This window comes from Galeopterus variegatus, unplaced genomic scaffold (genome assembly GCF_000696425.1).
Source record: "Galeopterus variegatus unplaced genomic scaffold, G_variegatus-3.0.2 Scaffold3369, whole genome shotgun sequence".
NCBI lineage: Eukaryota > Metazoa > Chordata > Mammalia > Dermoptera > Cynocephalidae > Galeopterus > Galeopterus variegatus.
The window spans coordinates 198,232-213,264 of NW_007729480.1; the positions used below are offsets into that span (position 1 = coordinate 198,232).

The following is a 15,033-nucleotide window of genomic DNA, read 5'->3' on the forward strand; positions in this document are numbered from 1 at the left end:
TAAATTCTATAAAAAGCAAAGAAAAATAAAAATAAAATAAGGTTGAGAGGACAAAGAAGGATGAGGAACTATATTATTCTAAATAGGGTAACTGTGTGATGAAGCATAATAAATTAACTAAAGCATTATATTTTTAGTAGCATTTCTTTTTTTTCCCTGATAATTCCACTTTATTACTTTCAAATACTAAACTTTAAAAAAAAATTTTTATTAATATTATTTTTTACATTCTATGTTGTTGTTGTAGAGCAGATGGGAGGGAGGGGGAGAGGGTAAAGGTAAAGGAAATGGGGTGGGAAGAGGATGGAAATTTCTTTTTTTTCCCTGATAATTCCACTTTATTACTTTCAAATACTAAACTTTAAAAAAAATTTTTTATTAATATTATTTTTTACATTCTATATTGTTGTTGTAGAGCAGATGGGAGGGAGGGGGAGAGGGTAAAGGTAAAGGAAATGGGGTGGGAAGAGGATGGAAGAGGGGTGGGATTGAGGCCTGTAGCACCCCTCACATTCCCACAGGGGAGACTGGTGGGCTTCCAGTGGGTTATTGCCAGGCTGGGTGCAGATGTCAAGGGGGTGTGGCAATAACCTTCGCCCCCCACCACCCTAGATCAGGAACCCGAGGCCCTTCTTGCTGAGGCTTGCAGGTCGTCCCTGGGCTGGTTGAGTGTGGCAGGGTGTGTGGCCAAGACGATTGGTCCCCCACCACCCTGGCTGTGGAGAGCCCGGGGAGTAGTGCCTCAACTCTAATCAAAGTGTTTGGTCTTGAATTAAGAGCAGGGTATTTATCCAAAGTAACTTATATGTGAAAATTCTATTTCTTAAACTCCAAAGATTTCAATTATAGACCTTAATATGAGAAAGCTTCAAGAAAATTGTTTCATGACCACTTTTCTTCGTCTTTCAACAATTTAAAAGAATAAACTTCCGATAATACCCTTTAGAAGGTTCATTAATTTACATTTCTTCTTGATATACAGCTTTAAAAAAAACAGTGTAACTATTTTACAAATCAAATTAAATAGTGTAAAGCATTTTACCTTTTGCATTCCATATGAAGGCAGCTTTTCCCTGAAATGCTGAAATTAAAAAGAAGTTTTTAATTTTCACAAAAGAAATTTAATCAAATTATAATCATGATAATCAACATATATTATAGTAAATATGCTAGAATCCAAAAATATTTTTATTATCTTATAGCGTGTATGAAGTAATAAGACTTAAAAAATTTTTCTATATTAAAAAAAATTTCCCTTTTATTTTTGAAATATTCAAAAATAGAATTCTATTAAATCCAAAAGAATGAAAATAGTTCTTTAAAGTTAGTGGCATTACACTGTATACAGATATTGATATTTGCATGTACTCAGTACCCCACAAATGTTTAGTCAATTATTTTTCAATTAAAAAAATAAAGTTAGTGGCAGTAAGATGAAATCTGAAAATTACTTTTACCATTTTTTCTATTTGTTTTATATATTCATCTTAGACTTGATTTCTACAACACTTTTGTTTTTCCACCCCATCAGTGCACCATCTACTAATGTATTATGTACTATAGCAGATTCAGAGATTTCAGGGTACTTGCCTTTGAGTGTTAGAGAAAACTCAGAACAAATAACATATGTCAGAAAATCTGGTACTGCCATTTAGAACTGAGATCTTAGTTAAGACAAACTCAGAGCGTGAATACCTCAAATGTTTCATCTCGGAAGGTTGTCAGAAGATCTAAATGAAAAACCTTTATATAAAAAGTAGCAGTTTCTGACACATAAAAGCTATTTGACAAATTTATAATTTGTTGAATTACAACTGAAATACAGGTTGAGTGAGTACCTCTTATTTGAAATGCTTGGGACCAGAAGTGTTTCAGATTTCAGATTTTTATATTAGGGATGCTCAAACTGTACTAAAAAGGGAGTGACATTCTTTTCTACATTTCTTTTATTTATGTGCCAATTTCTTTCTAATTTTGAAAACTTTTGTGGAACCCTATACCCACAGTACATAAATACATTAAAAAGCAGTACTATGATAAACACTAAAAAGCGGTATATACGATGATGTATGTTCAACTAGGTATACCACATAACATGAAAAAATCAGTGGCATAAAAATAAGCCAGTTTTAAGAAACTCCCTTTATTAAAAAGGGAAAAAACTTATTTTAAAAAATAAAATTAAACATAAAAAATAAATAAAAATAAAATCAGAACTGTCCTAGCTAATCTATTATTGCTATGTTTGTTATAGCCATGCAATTCCTACCAGTAACATAAAAATGAGTCAATATAACTTAAATGAATTCTAATGCTTTGAAATAACAAGTCACCATGCTTTTCTTACTAAGCAATAAAATCAGAACTGTCCTAGCTAATCTATTATTGCTATGTTTGTTATAGCCATGCAATTCTTACCAGTAACATAAAAATGAGTCAATATAACTTAAATGAATTCTAATGCTTTGAAATAACAAGTCACCATGCTTTTCTTACTAAGCAATAATTTTTAAGTTAAAAACAATTTCTTAATGACATCAAAAACTATTACTATCCCATGCAGTCAAATGTAACCATCTTAACATATAAGTATATACAAGCTACCCCACTGCATTTCAAACTGACATTAACCATATTTGCTCTCTGTACATGTAAATGTTGCTGGATAGAGTTAACACCCAATATACTTTCCCAAACAGCCAAACCTTCTGTTTTCTAATTTCTGGCTATAACTGAGAAAATGTATTTATAAGCTTTCTGAGGATAGGGAATGTCTTATTATTCATTAAAAAACAGCATAATAACTGGCATTTAGCAAGCAGAAAATTAATGTTTATTAAATAAATTATAACAAAGAAAAAATACTTCACATTACCAAGAAGGATCAAAAGTTGAGTTCTTAAAGACACCTGAATTTTAGACCTGGTTTTGTTATTTATTAGCTATGCAACCTTGGGTAGGTAACTTAACCTAAAATTCTTTTTCCTCATCTGTTAACAGACATGTATAATCTCTCATGCAAGGTTTAAATGATGTAGTACATGTGAAGTATTGACAACAGTGTCTGGGAGACAGGAAACCACAAACTGTTTTTATGTTTTACACATTTCTTCTTTCTCTCTAATAGATCAATCACCCACCTTCAATAATATTTGAATTCTGCTCACCATACCAAGCAAAGAGAGAGACAGTAATTAACTCTCCTTATTCCTAAGGCTAAAAAAGCAGCAGCTCTTCTCTCAACCACAAGATTCTGAATTAACTCATCTTGAAATCTCCTCCATCCTTAAATCATATTTTACTCAACAGGCATCAAAAAGCTATAAAATTTGGCTCCTGGACAACCTCAGCTCAGCTGTTCTAATCAGGAAATCCAACTTTTATCAATGACAGTCAATGAATCCCTTCTTTCCTACAGGAGATGTGATGTTCTGCCTTTCTCAAAAATGGCAGTATGTATATGCATATGAAAGATATCGGCTTGGAATTCCGTTTTCTCTTGAAAATACATATACATATGCTATGGGTCAAATGTGTCATCCAAAAGTTCACATGTTGGAAACTTGCTCTCCACTGTAACAGTAACAAGAGGGTGGGAAAATCCGACTGTGTCATTTGAACAAAGGGGCCTTTGAGAGGTGATCAGATCATGAGGACTATGCCTTCCAGAATGGACTGACCCATTCATGGAATAATAGGATGATGGTTTAATGGACTGTCATGGCACGGACTGGTGGCTTTATAAGGAGAACACATGAAAGAACTCCTGCCATCCCTGCGATGCGATGCTCTTTGTTGCAATGGGACTCTTACAGGTCCCCAACCGAGAGCGGCCCTCACCAGATGTGTTTCTTGGACCTTGGACTTCCCAGCCTCCAGGATTGTAAGAAATAAATTTTATTTCTTTATAAATTACCCAGTTTCAGGTATTCTGTTATAAGCAACAGAAAACAGACTAATACAACATATATATGAATATTTTATTACAGCTATATCTAGAACACCCACAAACCAAAGAATTTTATGTTTTAATTTGAAGAGACTTTAAAATATCTTGCCTAGCATGGAAAGAAAATACTGAAATAATTCAGAATTTCAGTTCTTGTCACAGTCCAGTACTTAAAATGTTGCACATAAACACAACACATAACTTTTGAAAGATTTAATTTTATCATCTGTAAAAGGAAAGAGATGGATTAAATGACCTGGGAAGAAACTTTAGAATTCTAACTGCCTTGACTCTTATGCTATCTCACTAAACTGGCCTAGAAAAGGTAGAGCGATTTTTTAAAATTTGTACTAGCATTTCTCAAACATTTCTTTTCCCTACCACATAAGCTTCTGTGGATGAGATAGGACATTGTAGGTTAGGTGTACTTTCCCTCCCCATTGCTTTTCTCTACATTCAATAAGAAAAAAATTCCTGCAGCAGATGTCTTGTTGAAGAATCTCACTGATCTATACCATGCAGCTACCTCTAACCATAAATATATTTTTACCAACTGAGAAGTGAATGACATGTAAAAATTTTTTGCACATCTTACTTTACATTACCTGCATTTCAATATACCGAAGGTCAGTCTTTTTCTTTTGTAAATCTTCTAGTAATTGTTGGTCTAAGGTTACATCTGGTTCATTTTCTTGCAAGAGATATTCAGAATCTCGGTCGAAGTATGATTTGTTTCTGATTCTAAATGTCCTTGTTTCCTGATTTATCAGTTTCTTTTCCTGGTCAAGTTTCTTCTCTGAGCTTGTTTTTTTCTCAGCAGAAACTTCGGTACCATATCTATTTTGAGAAAATAAGAAACGAAAAAAAGTCAGATGAAGAGCCACTCATGCCTCGGAACCAAACAAAACAATAGGCTGTTACATATTTCAAAATCACCTGAATCAAAAGCTTTAATTCTTTTTTCTTAGTAAAACAATTATGAAATACATTTAGATTCTTATAATGAATTCAAAATTTTCCACCCTTTCAGTGCATATTGCCAGATAATTTATTTTTTGTGATAGTTAAAAAAATAAAAATAAGACATTCTTCCAATGCAATTACTTACAGTGTTTTTCTTTTTCTGATTTTCTTGGACTTGTTTTATTTCACTTCTGCATTTTCTTCCTGCCACCCTTTCTGAACTATAAATGTGATGTTATATTACACAGTCTCTGAAATATTTCTACTAATTTTTCCTCCAAATAATACAGTCTTGCAACATTCTGAAAACATCAGCAATTTAACTTCTGGTAGACGTTCCACAAAGGAATTTCAGAAATACAAAGATGATGGGTAGAAAGAACAAAAAATAACTAATACATCTCATATCCAACTAAACTATTATTTCTACTATTTAGCTTTTCTATCGGAATATACCATCTAAATTTTTTTTTTTAACCTTTCTCCAAATTTGTTTGATCTACATAAGAAAAAAGAACTACTTCAAAACTAAACATGTTATTTTATTACCTTTTTTTTTCTAGCCAGTGCTATGAGAGAAGTGTTACTCTTTGCCTATTATTTAAAAAAACATTGTTTTACCCATGATCCTCAGGAGCAAACCAGGATATCTGTGCTTCTGAATCTTTATCATTCTTAGCTTGAACAGAATTCAGCAGCTGCACAATTTGCTCTTCTCGGCGTTCATCCATGTGTACCACAGCTCTCTATTTTGTGCAAATGAAAAAGCATCTTTGTCAAAATAAGAAAGCATATGCAAAATTATTTGATAAATAAAAAGAAAGACAAAGTAATATATGTTCAACAAACATATATAAAAGAAAGTTAAAGTTATCCACACTTGCTCTCTAGCCCAATCCCACTTCCTAGACCTGATAGTTAACATTTTTGTATCCTTCTAGAACTTTTCCTACCACGTACCTATAAAATTAGCTACAATATAATTGGCAAAGAAATCATATTTATGTCCCTTCTCACAACTTTGGTTCTCCTACCTCCTACCCTCACATACTAATTACTATAAATTTTTCTCTATCTTAAATTTTCAAAGTTACTAAACCCCAAATGTTCTGTTAAAAATAAAGCTGAAAACTGGAAACGATATTTTGGTTGCAATGAGCATTTGAAAGTTCTTACACTTAAAAGAAGAACAAATTGGGAAGTAAAAAGCCTGGGTTCAGAGGGAGTAAATAAAATCAATCAGTGCTCATGGAGATGGTGATCCAATGTGGCCAATGGAACAGGTGCTTCAGAGAATAAGAATAAAAAACACACCAGACTGACAAAGATTAAGGGTCTTGCTGAACGAAGAACATGTTTAGAATCCTCAAATATGCACCCAAGAAATTTAATTACAGGACAAGGTAAAAAAAAAAAAAGGAATGAATGTCAAACCCAGTTCTTTAGGGACTTTTGTTCTTTGGATATATCAAGTTTAAAAACAAACTCTTGAAATCTGTGGGCCTACAAACCTCAGTTCTTTAAGATCCAGACTTAATAACGTGTGTATGAATCCATAGGCAACTGAAAACACACGACAAGAGTGCTGAAAATGAGAGTCTGTTAGTTTAAAGAACTAAAGGGGGAGGAAGGTCAAAGTAGGAGGGTACTTCCAAAAGTTTGTGGAAAAATAGAATTAAAAGATAATACAAATCTTTTCATGAACTATTTGAGGTATTCTCGTATGAATGAAAAGATATAACAGTTAAAAATCGGAGTAAAGAAACCTTAAAACTTAATGACTATTTAAAGGAGGCTGGGGAGAAGGCAAGAGGAAAGAAAAAAAATCAAAGACAACTGTTTCAAATTCAATGTTGGATCCTGAGAGAACAGCAGGAAGATCACTAGAGGAAGCTGCTGTGTGACAGTGTGCATTTTTATGTACATGTGGTGGTGGTGAAGGTCAAATAGAATGCTAATTTGTATTTTAGGCAATTAAGTAAAATGGTGAAATTTCCCAACTGTAATAATTATTAGGCAGATGCAAATATGGCACTGGATCACTGGAGAGATTTTATGCTTTTAGAGTTATGATAGAAATTCTGAAGTGTTGTGCAAAAGAGCTAGAAGTTGAAATCACAGAGATATAGGAGTTCTCACAGTTTAGAAAAAATACCTCCTCCACAGAGATGGGAAGAAAACTTGGACAAAGTCTGGCATTCAAGAGGCCAAAGCAGGAAAACAAGTCTGAGGAACAATCAAGAAGGACCAGTCAGAGAGTAAGCAAGAAACTAGGAATAGAATGACGAGCCAGCCCTGTCAAGAGAACAGTTTTAAAATGGAGGATTCAGATGCATAAAATTGCAGTTAGACATAACTAAGGCTAAGAACTGAAAAAAAATACTATTGTATCCAGCAAGTAGGTAATTAGGAATAACCTTCAAGAAAGTGTTTTTGTTTTGGGGTGTGGGGATGCCGGGGTAGCTGAAGCTAAGAGACTAATGAAATAAATAGTAAACAGCAATGGGGAAAATGACCATTAGTCTGAGATCAATGGTGAATTACAGAACAGTGAATTTTTTTTTTCCCCACAGCATCCCACAGTAAAACTCATGACCCTGTAAAAACATATACAAATAAGTAAATGAAAAAATGGGGAAAATGACCATTAGTCTGAGATCAATGGTGAATTACAGAACAGTGAATTTTTTTTTTTCCCCACAGCATCCCACAGTAAAACTCATGACCCTGTAAAAACATATACAAATAAGTAAATGAAAAAGTAATTGCACAAAATATCTCCTTTATTATGTACAATGTAAGCCATATCTTCTCTTCCATGTATTCTATCCCAATTAAACAAACAGTAAAAGAACTGGTCATAACAAAGTTTAAAGTTTAACCTGAAGTTTGAAAGCCCAGGTGGGGGTGGGGGTATAAATGGGTCCCAGTAGATCAAGTCCTGAGCATGTTTCAGACAGACAGAATACAGAGGGTTTTATCAGACATTCTAATTCTGGGCAGTATAAATAGCTTTGTGAAGGTGCAAATAATCTGATCCGATAAAAATAACGAAATAGTATTAACAATAAAAAAAATGAACATGAAGAAGCAAAGCAAATGAACTATCTACCCCTCCATGCTCCACCTCCATCTTTGAAGGGAAAATGAGAGATTGATTTCAGTTGTGAGGATGACAAAGCTCTCTACTAGAGGTCCTCCTAATGTATGTCTTGATGTATGTCTGTTTAATCAGAAGACAACTGTATTCCAATGTTTTCAGTTTTTCATGTTAACTCTTTATCCTGGATTTTGTTTAGTAAAGAATTTTCTGGATTGCCACCCCACCCCCACATAAAAGCACAAAAGATTATTCTAATTTTATGAGATTTCAGACCCATTGGGAAAAGTAGACACTGAACAATGTAACATTCTACAGAAAATAAAGAGATCTACACAATCCTTCAGTCCAAACTATCACAACAAAATCAGTTTCCTTGAAAAATCAGTTTCAGTTGATAGTCTTTTAAGATACCTTACACAATGCAAATGTTGCAAGTAATCATTTGCTAATCAATAAGGAATTAGATCAATATAATAAACCCAGGGGTTAAGAGCGAGTATATCTTTCTACAAATGTACAGACAGGAAACGTGTAGTAAGATCTTGTTTTTATTACCATCAATTTAAAAACAGGTTATTCACTCTCCACATCCTATACTTTTTGTAGTATTTCTGCCAGTTATAATTCTGGTACATGTTAGATAATCCAGAAAATCATGTCAATTGAAGGAATGAATGGTTGAATCAATCTTCTACAATGAGCATGTATAATTAGCCCCTGAAAACATAATTTACACTTTTAAAATGAAAACACAATTTCCATTTTTTTACCCATCAAAGGCAAAATGGAACACAATTTACATTTTTTATGAATTATTTTTAATGAGGTTCTCACCACAATGAGGATCCAGAGGCTTCAGGCAGTGGCAAGAACACAACTAAATTCCAAACCTAGATCTTGCCTTTCTTTCTAGGTTGCCTCCCTCCCAAGTAACTTTCTTCCAGTTCCACCATCCTTCACTTTACCCCACTCCCTGCCTGAAGAATGTCAGATACATTATGTTTCATTTTTTTTTTTTCCTTTTTGTCTTTTTTCGTGACCAGCAACGGATCGCAACCCTCAGTGTCGCGCCATACCGGACCGGGACTGGCAACGGGATCGCAACCCTCGGTGTTGCCCCCGCACCTCACTCAGCCAGTGAGCGGGAACCGGTCTGTATGTGGGATCCGAACCCTCGGCGGGAGCGCTGCCACGCTTCCCAAGCGGCGCACTGTAGCACTGCGCCACCAGGCCGTATGTGGGATCCGAACCCTCGGCGGGAGCGCTGCCACACTTCCCAAGCGGCGCACTGTAGCACTGCGCCACCAGGCCAGCCCATGTTTCATTTTATCATAATATTTAATTTTGATTACTTTTCCCCTTTTCTCATCCTCAAATATTCTGCTTCTAGTTATAAGTTCCTGGTAAAGGAGACCCTTGATGATGTCCAGCAAATTGTCTACGTCTATCTTATCAACTTTCTAATTATCTGCAACTATTTCAAACTTTCTCCATTCTCTATAACACACCAATATCACCTCCCTGTTTGCCATCAGCTTTTCACATACAGTATCTCACAAACAAAAGCCCTAAGTCACCAACAGGTTACCGCAAAAACCTAAACCCACCTGTATCAGAATGTATCCTTTCCTCTTTTCCTTCCTGTTAAAGTAGAAGTGGATTCCATTTTCCTGTGTAAGGGTAACCCCTCCACCTGAGCTCTGCAATCCAACTGCTTTTACTTCTTCAATGCTATCTCCTATTGAGATTTATCTTCCTTTCCTAAATCTCTAACCTCTCAGTAGTCATTAAGTAGTTAACCAATATTCTGGTTTACTTCTTTAGAAATATCCCACCCCTGAGTTAAGCAGGGCCATGTGAGTTACTGGTCAGTGAAATGTGAATGTGAGTCCCTAAGAATAAGGGGCAATTTACTGTACTCCCTCCCTGCTGCCACCAAACCCAGGGATACTTCAAAAGGGTGGAGGCATTATGAGCCTAGGTCTCATAAGGAGCAATGTAAAGCAGAATCTTCAACTGAACCCCAGTAGTCAAGCAATGTGAGTAGAAAAAAAAGCATTGTTGTTATGAGCCATTAAGATCTGGAAGTTGTTTGTTACTGCAGCATAATTTAGCCTACTTTGATTTCCTCTCCAGTGGCTGCTTCCCATCAGTATATGAACATAATCACATTTCTTCACTTTTAAAACAAGAATAAAAAAAACCTCTCTTGAATTCTCCCACCCCATCAGCTACTATCCTATTTTCATCCTCTTCTTTGCTGTAATACTGGAAAATGCTCCATTTCCTCATCTCTCTTTCACTTGCCACCCTACTGCAATCTGGTTTTTACTTGTACAGCTCCACAGAAAGGGCTCCACCAAGGTCACCAAAGACCTTGTTGATAAATCCAACAGACATTCCCAGCTCTTACCTTACAATATCTGTGCAGTGCTCGCCACTACCGATTACTTCCTCTTATTTTTATACTCCACTCTCCCTTAAGTGCTACTCCTGATACCAACACAATCACCTCCTTATTTTTTTCTTTTCTGGCTGTTCCTTCCTAGATCCTTTTGTAACATTCTCTTCCTTGGCCTGTCCCTTAAATTTTTGTGCTCCACATTTTACAGCTCGAGTGATCAACAGACCAGCAGCACTGGCATCATCTGAGAACCCATCTGAAAAGTAGAATCGCTGGCCCCACTCCAGTCCTACATTTTAACAAGATAACAGGTGATTCCTATGCACATTCAAGTTTGAGAGGCATGATTTACAGAATTCAAGCCACACTCCAGCTACTGTCTGTGGGCCCAGCAATTGCCAAATGCTCATATCCAGTCTAGATTTCTCTAGGCATCAGATCCACACAGCCTTCTACCTCTCGGAAATCTTCATTTGTATGCTCTATAATAATATTAAACTTACAGTATCCTTAGCTGAGCCTATCATCTTCCCTCAGAAAGTCTAATTCTTATATAGTCATAAAAGTGTCATCCACTTCCTGTCCCCATCCCTCCAGATTAAAAACAAACAAAAAACCCCACAAAATCGTTTTGAACCTACCCCCCAAATCACTTTAATCTGTCCATCTCCCTCCATCTCCACTGCCAATGTCCTAATTCAAGCTGTCATCCCTCACCTTAATTACTGCAAGGGCTACTTAACTGTTCTCCCTGCACCAGGATTGCCTCTCTCTTCAATCATTCCCTACACTGCTACTAGAGTGAATTTAAATATTTTAAATGCAATCATTTCATTTTTTGTTTAAAATGCTTTAATGACTTGCTGCACTTTCAGAGAAAAGTCAATGAATTTCAAGGTCCAGCTTATTTTTCTAGTACAGAGCTTTTCAAATTACTGTTTGTGAAATTATATTAAAGCATCATGACCATCATCAATAAAAAAGAGAACTGAAAAGTATAAAAACAAACAGAGCAATGTTTAGGTAATTAAGTATTATTTTACAAAATTTTGGTTTAGTTACGCATATGTGTGTACTGGGAGTAAATTAAAACGTATTCCTTTTGTGGGAAGCGTCAGCAAGTTTGAAATCCACTGCTCTACCCTCATCTCACCACACTCCTCTCCATGCTCTTACCTTTCAGCTCTTTGAACATGTTCTTCCTGACTTCTATGTTGTGGCACATGCCTCTGCCTGAAAATCCTTTCCAAATCCCCAAATTGCAAACACACATGCACTTTGCTATGTCTCAAGTTTCAGCATAAGGGTTATTGCCTCTGTAAAACCTTCTAAAATTCCTTGATTTGAGTTATATGACAGCCCATATTCTCCTTATCATAATACGAACAGTCCCTGACTTGAGATGGTTTGATATATGAGTTTTGAACTTTACAATGGTGTGAAAGCTATATGCAATTCAGTAGAAACTGTACTTCAAATTTTGAATTTTGATCTTTTCCCTGCTAGCAGTATGTGGTAAGATACTCTCTTATAATGTAGGTCAGCAGCCTTGACCCACAGCTCCCAGTCAGCCACACAATCACAAGGGTAAACAACTCTACAGTACAGGCTATGCTAAGCTGTGATGTTTTGTAGGTTAGATGTATTAAATGCATTTTCAACTTACAATATTTTCAACTTATGATGGGTTTATCAGGACATAACCCCATAGTAAGTCAAGGTGCATCTGTACTTTAACATTGTATCTTTACTTATTTTAACTGTCTGTAGCCCCTAACACACCACAATCTCTGTAAGATAGGAACTATATCTTATTAACACAATGGCTAAGATACTGTCTCAAACATATTACATCTTCAATAAATATTTGTTGAAAGAATAAGAACATATCATTAGAATACATTCACTTTGTAAACAAGGATTATTTTAAAAGTAAAAGCTATGGAAATTCTATGTGGGAAGCACTCACAACAGGCTGAAACTGGTCAAAGGAAGAGTTAGGACAAAAACATTTATATTTAAAGGAGCTAGAGAGGTGCATTTTAGATAGTAAAACAGTAAGACACTGTAATAACAAGCAAAAATAAAGTATGTTTACAAAGGCTGTAATTATATCAGATTGGGGATATAGGCTCCGATAGAGGAAGTACATAGAGGGAAGCCTGATATGTTGAAGCCATAGTACTAAGATTCCCAGAAAATATATTAAGATGCCACTGACACATATTAATAGACTGAGACAGAAGTGATCTGACTTCCAATCTCAAGTTGTGAGCTAGGGAATGAAATGATCTAATTTTTCATTTAAAAAAATCACCATGGGTGGCTCTATAAAGAACAGACTTAATGAGAAGCAGAAGTGGAAGAGAGAAGATTGGTTTAGAAGACTAGGAACAGAAAACAAAACAGTGGCTTAATCTATGTTAAACTGCCGTAGAGATAAGTAAGTGGTATAGTAAGAAAAGACAGCAGACAGATTTGCTGAAAGGAAAGAGAAGAATCAAAGATAAATCCCATTTGGCCTTGGCAAGTGAATAAATGGCAGTGACTTTATTAAAATGAAGGTTTAGGGGTGGGGATGGAAATCAAGAGTTCCAGTCACTATATCCACTGCACAACTGGCTGTACCCTTCATGTGGAAATAACAATAAACAATTTTTCCTGACTTACTTAACTTTTCACCTGTTTAGGCCTATTTTCCCAACTAGACTGCAAGCTCCTTGAATATTATATTTCTTCAGATTCCTGTAGCAACACGCATAAAAGCATGTTTGAAAGAGGGTAAATAAAACTTGAGAAAGTTACTGTGTACATCATTTTACAGTTCTGACTCAGTAATTCTTCCAATTTCAAGATGGCTTAGATGGGCTTCCCCTGATTTTCAAAAACAAGTTTGCTCAATGAACAAGTTACCTTGGGACTGTCAAAAAAATAGGTTCTTAAAATTAAAAAAAAAAGAGGTGGTAAGTTGTGAAGATAAATGCTTAAGGTCCAAAAAACACTTAAATGAAAATGACATGGTTAAAAGAAAAATAAAGAATGGAATGATTTAGAAATAGTAGCCTAAATGGTCATTTAATTACACGCTGGATCTAATAAGAAAGTGATTATAATGAAGTAACTCAAAAGCTGTTCTAAGGCCCATATTAAGAAAGCTTGTTTAATGATAAAAATTATTTTTTTTAGAGTGGGCCACCACTCAGGGGACTTGATGCTTCCTTTACTACAGACCTTCAAGATACAAATCAAACTGACAATCACCTGAAGAGAAAAAACTAAGCCAAATCAACTCTGGAAGTTTCTTACACTTTTAGGACCCTAACCTTCCTTGTCAAAGAGGAGCTACTAGTCAAGAAATTTCCCCACTCCAACATAAAAACAAAAAGTTTGTGGCTGATAATCTTAACACTAATAATAAAAACTGGACTATTTTTCTGAGCGATCCACATTCAAAAGCAGTGCTCGACTGCTTTTGTTCCGAGCAAACCTATCTCTAACGCAGAAGGTCGCTATTTTCGATTTCACCATGCAAAGAACGTATACGAAAGTTACAACAATTATTCTAGGGGACAGGAAGCCAGACATACAACACTCCCAGTAAAGGTAATTTCGGTTGGAATCTGAATTTAACATTCGTTTTGTCCACAGTGCTCACGTCCCTCAAGCAAAGTATACATTCAGCCTGCATACATTCTGCTCCGTGTCAGACTCTCGGCTGACGTTAAGCGGTGTAACAACCGCTAAAGGAAGCTTCTGCATAACACATTCGCACCTCGTTTACACTTCACAAAGCATGTGCTTCAATTAAGAAACAAAAGCAAGGAAGAAGGGGCTGCGGGAGGGAAGAGAAAACCTGTCCTGCCTCATGCCCTCTACTATCAAATTTCAGGTTACCTCTTGCCTCTCCGCGTCCTTGTTCTTCTGTCCCTGTTTCTTCGCGTACCACAAGCCGATTTCGCGGCCCTTCAAATGCCCGGGATGCCTGCCCCGGCCTCCTCGACCACCCCCTCCTCCGCCGCCGCCGCCTCCGGAGCCTCGGCTCCCTCCGTGGCCCCCTCCATAGCCTCCACTGGAGCTGCGGGGCCCGCCATCGCGGCCCCAATTTTGATGGTACTCATAGCTCATTGTCACTGCGGACCCCAACCCGTGAGAACCCACAGCCACTGGAAATGGCGTCCGGCCTGGAAGCGGGTGCACGTCCACTTCCGTTTTGCTTCCGGCGCCCAGCGCGAATGGGAGGGCCATGTAGAGTCACAAGCAGCCATTTCCGGTGACGTCACTGGCTGACCGCGGCGGAGGCCGGAGGGGTGGCTACGGTGGGGTTGTCTACCTTTGCGTCCCTGGAGGGCGAGCCAGCAGAAGGCTCGTGAGCTTTCTTTCCCCAGGTCCGGGAAATGAAGAAGTGGCTTTTGGGTGTTATTATTCCTCTTGGTAAAATCCGGAGTTTGCTTCCAGTTAGGCCCTGGATGGTTAGTAAACGTCAATTGAAACAAAAGAAATGGTGGGTCGTTGCACTGTCTCCTAAAAGTCTAAAGAAATTAGTTCGTCACACGTGTTGAAAACAGCCTGGCATCTTTCAAATATGTAATTAAATATAAAAGTGCCCCTGCCTCC

At 36.7% G+C, this 15,033-nt stretch overlaps 1 protein-coding gene across 1 annotated transcript in view; it reads right to left on the reverse strand.

The window, feature by feature from the left end:
- The window catches only part of DHX36 (DEAH (Asp-Glu-Ala-His) box polypeptide 36), a 52,686-nt gene extending 38,105 nt beyond the window's left edge, over positions 1 to 14,581 (reverse strand). The window contains exons 1-4 of the mRNA XM_008584773.1: positions 14,314 to 14,581; positions 5,534 to 5,658; positions 4,555 to 4,786; positions 1,043 to 1,081 (exon numbers count right to left, since the gene is read on the reverse strand). Coding sequence (XP_008582995.1) covers positions 1,043 to 1,081; positions 4,555 to 4,786; positions 5,534 to 5,658; positions 14,314 to 14,544 — 627 coding nt within the window. The 5' untranslated portion in view covers positions 14,545 to 14,581. The remainder of the gene's footprint in view (positions 1 to 1,042; positions 1,082 to 4,554; positions 4,787 to 5,533; positions 5,659 to 14,313) is intronic.
- Between the last annotated feature and the right edge of the window lie 452 nt (positions 14,582 to 15,033).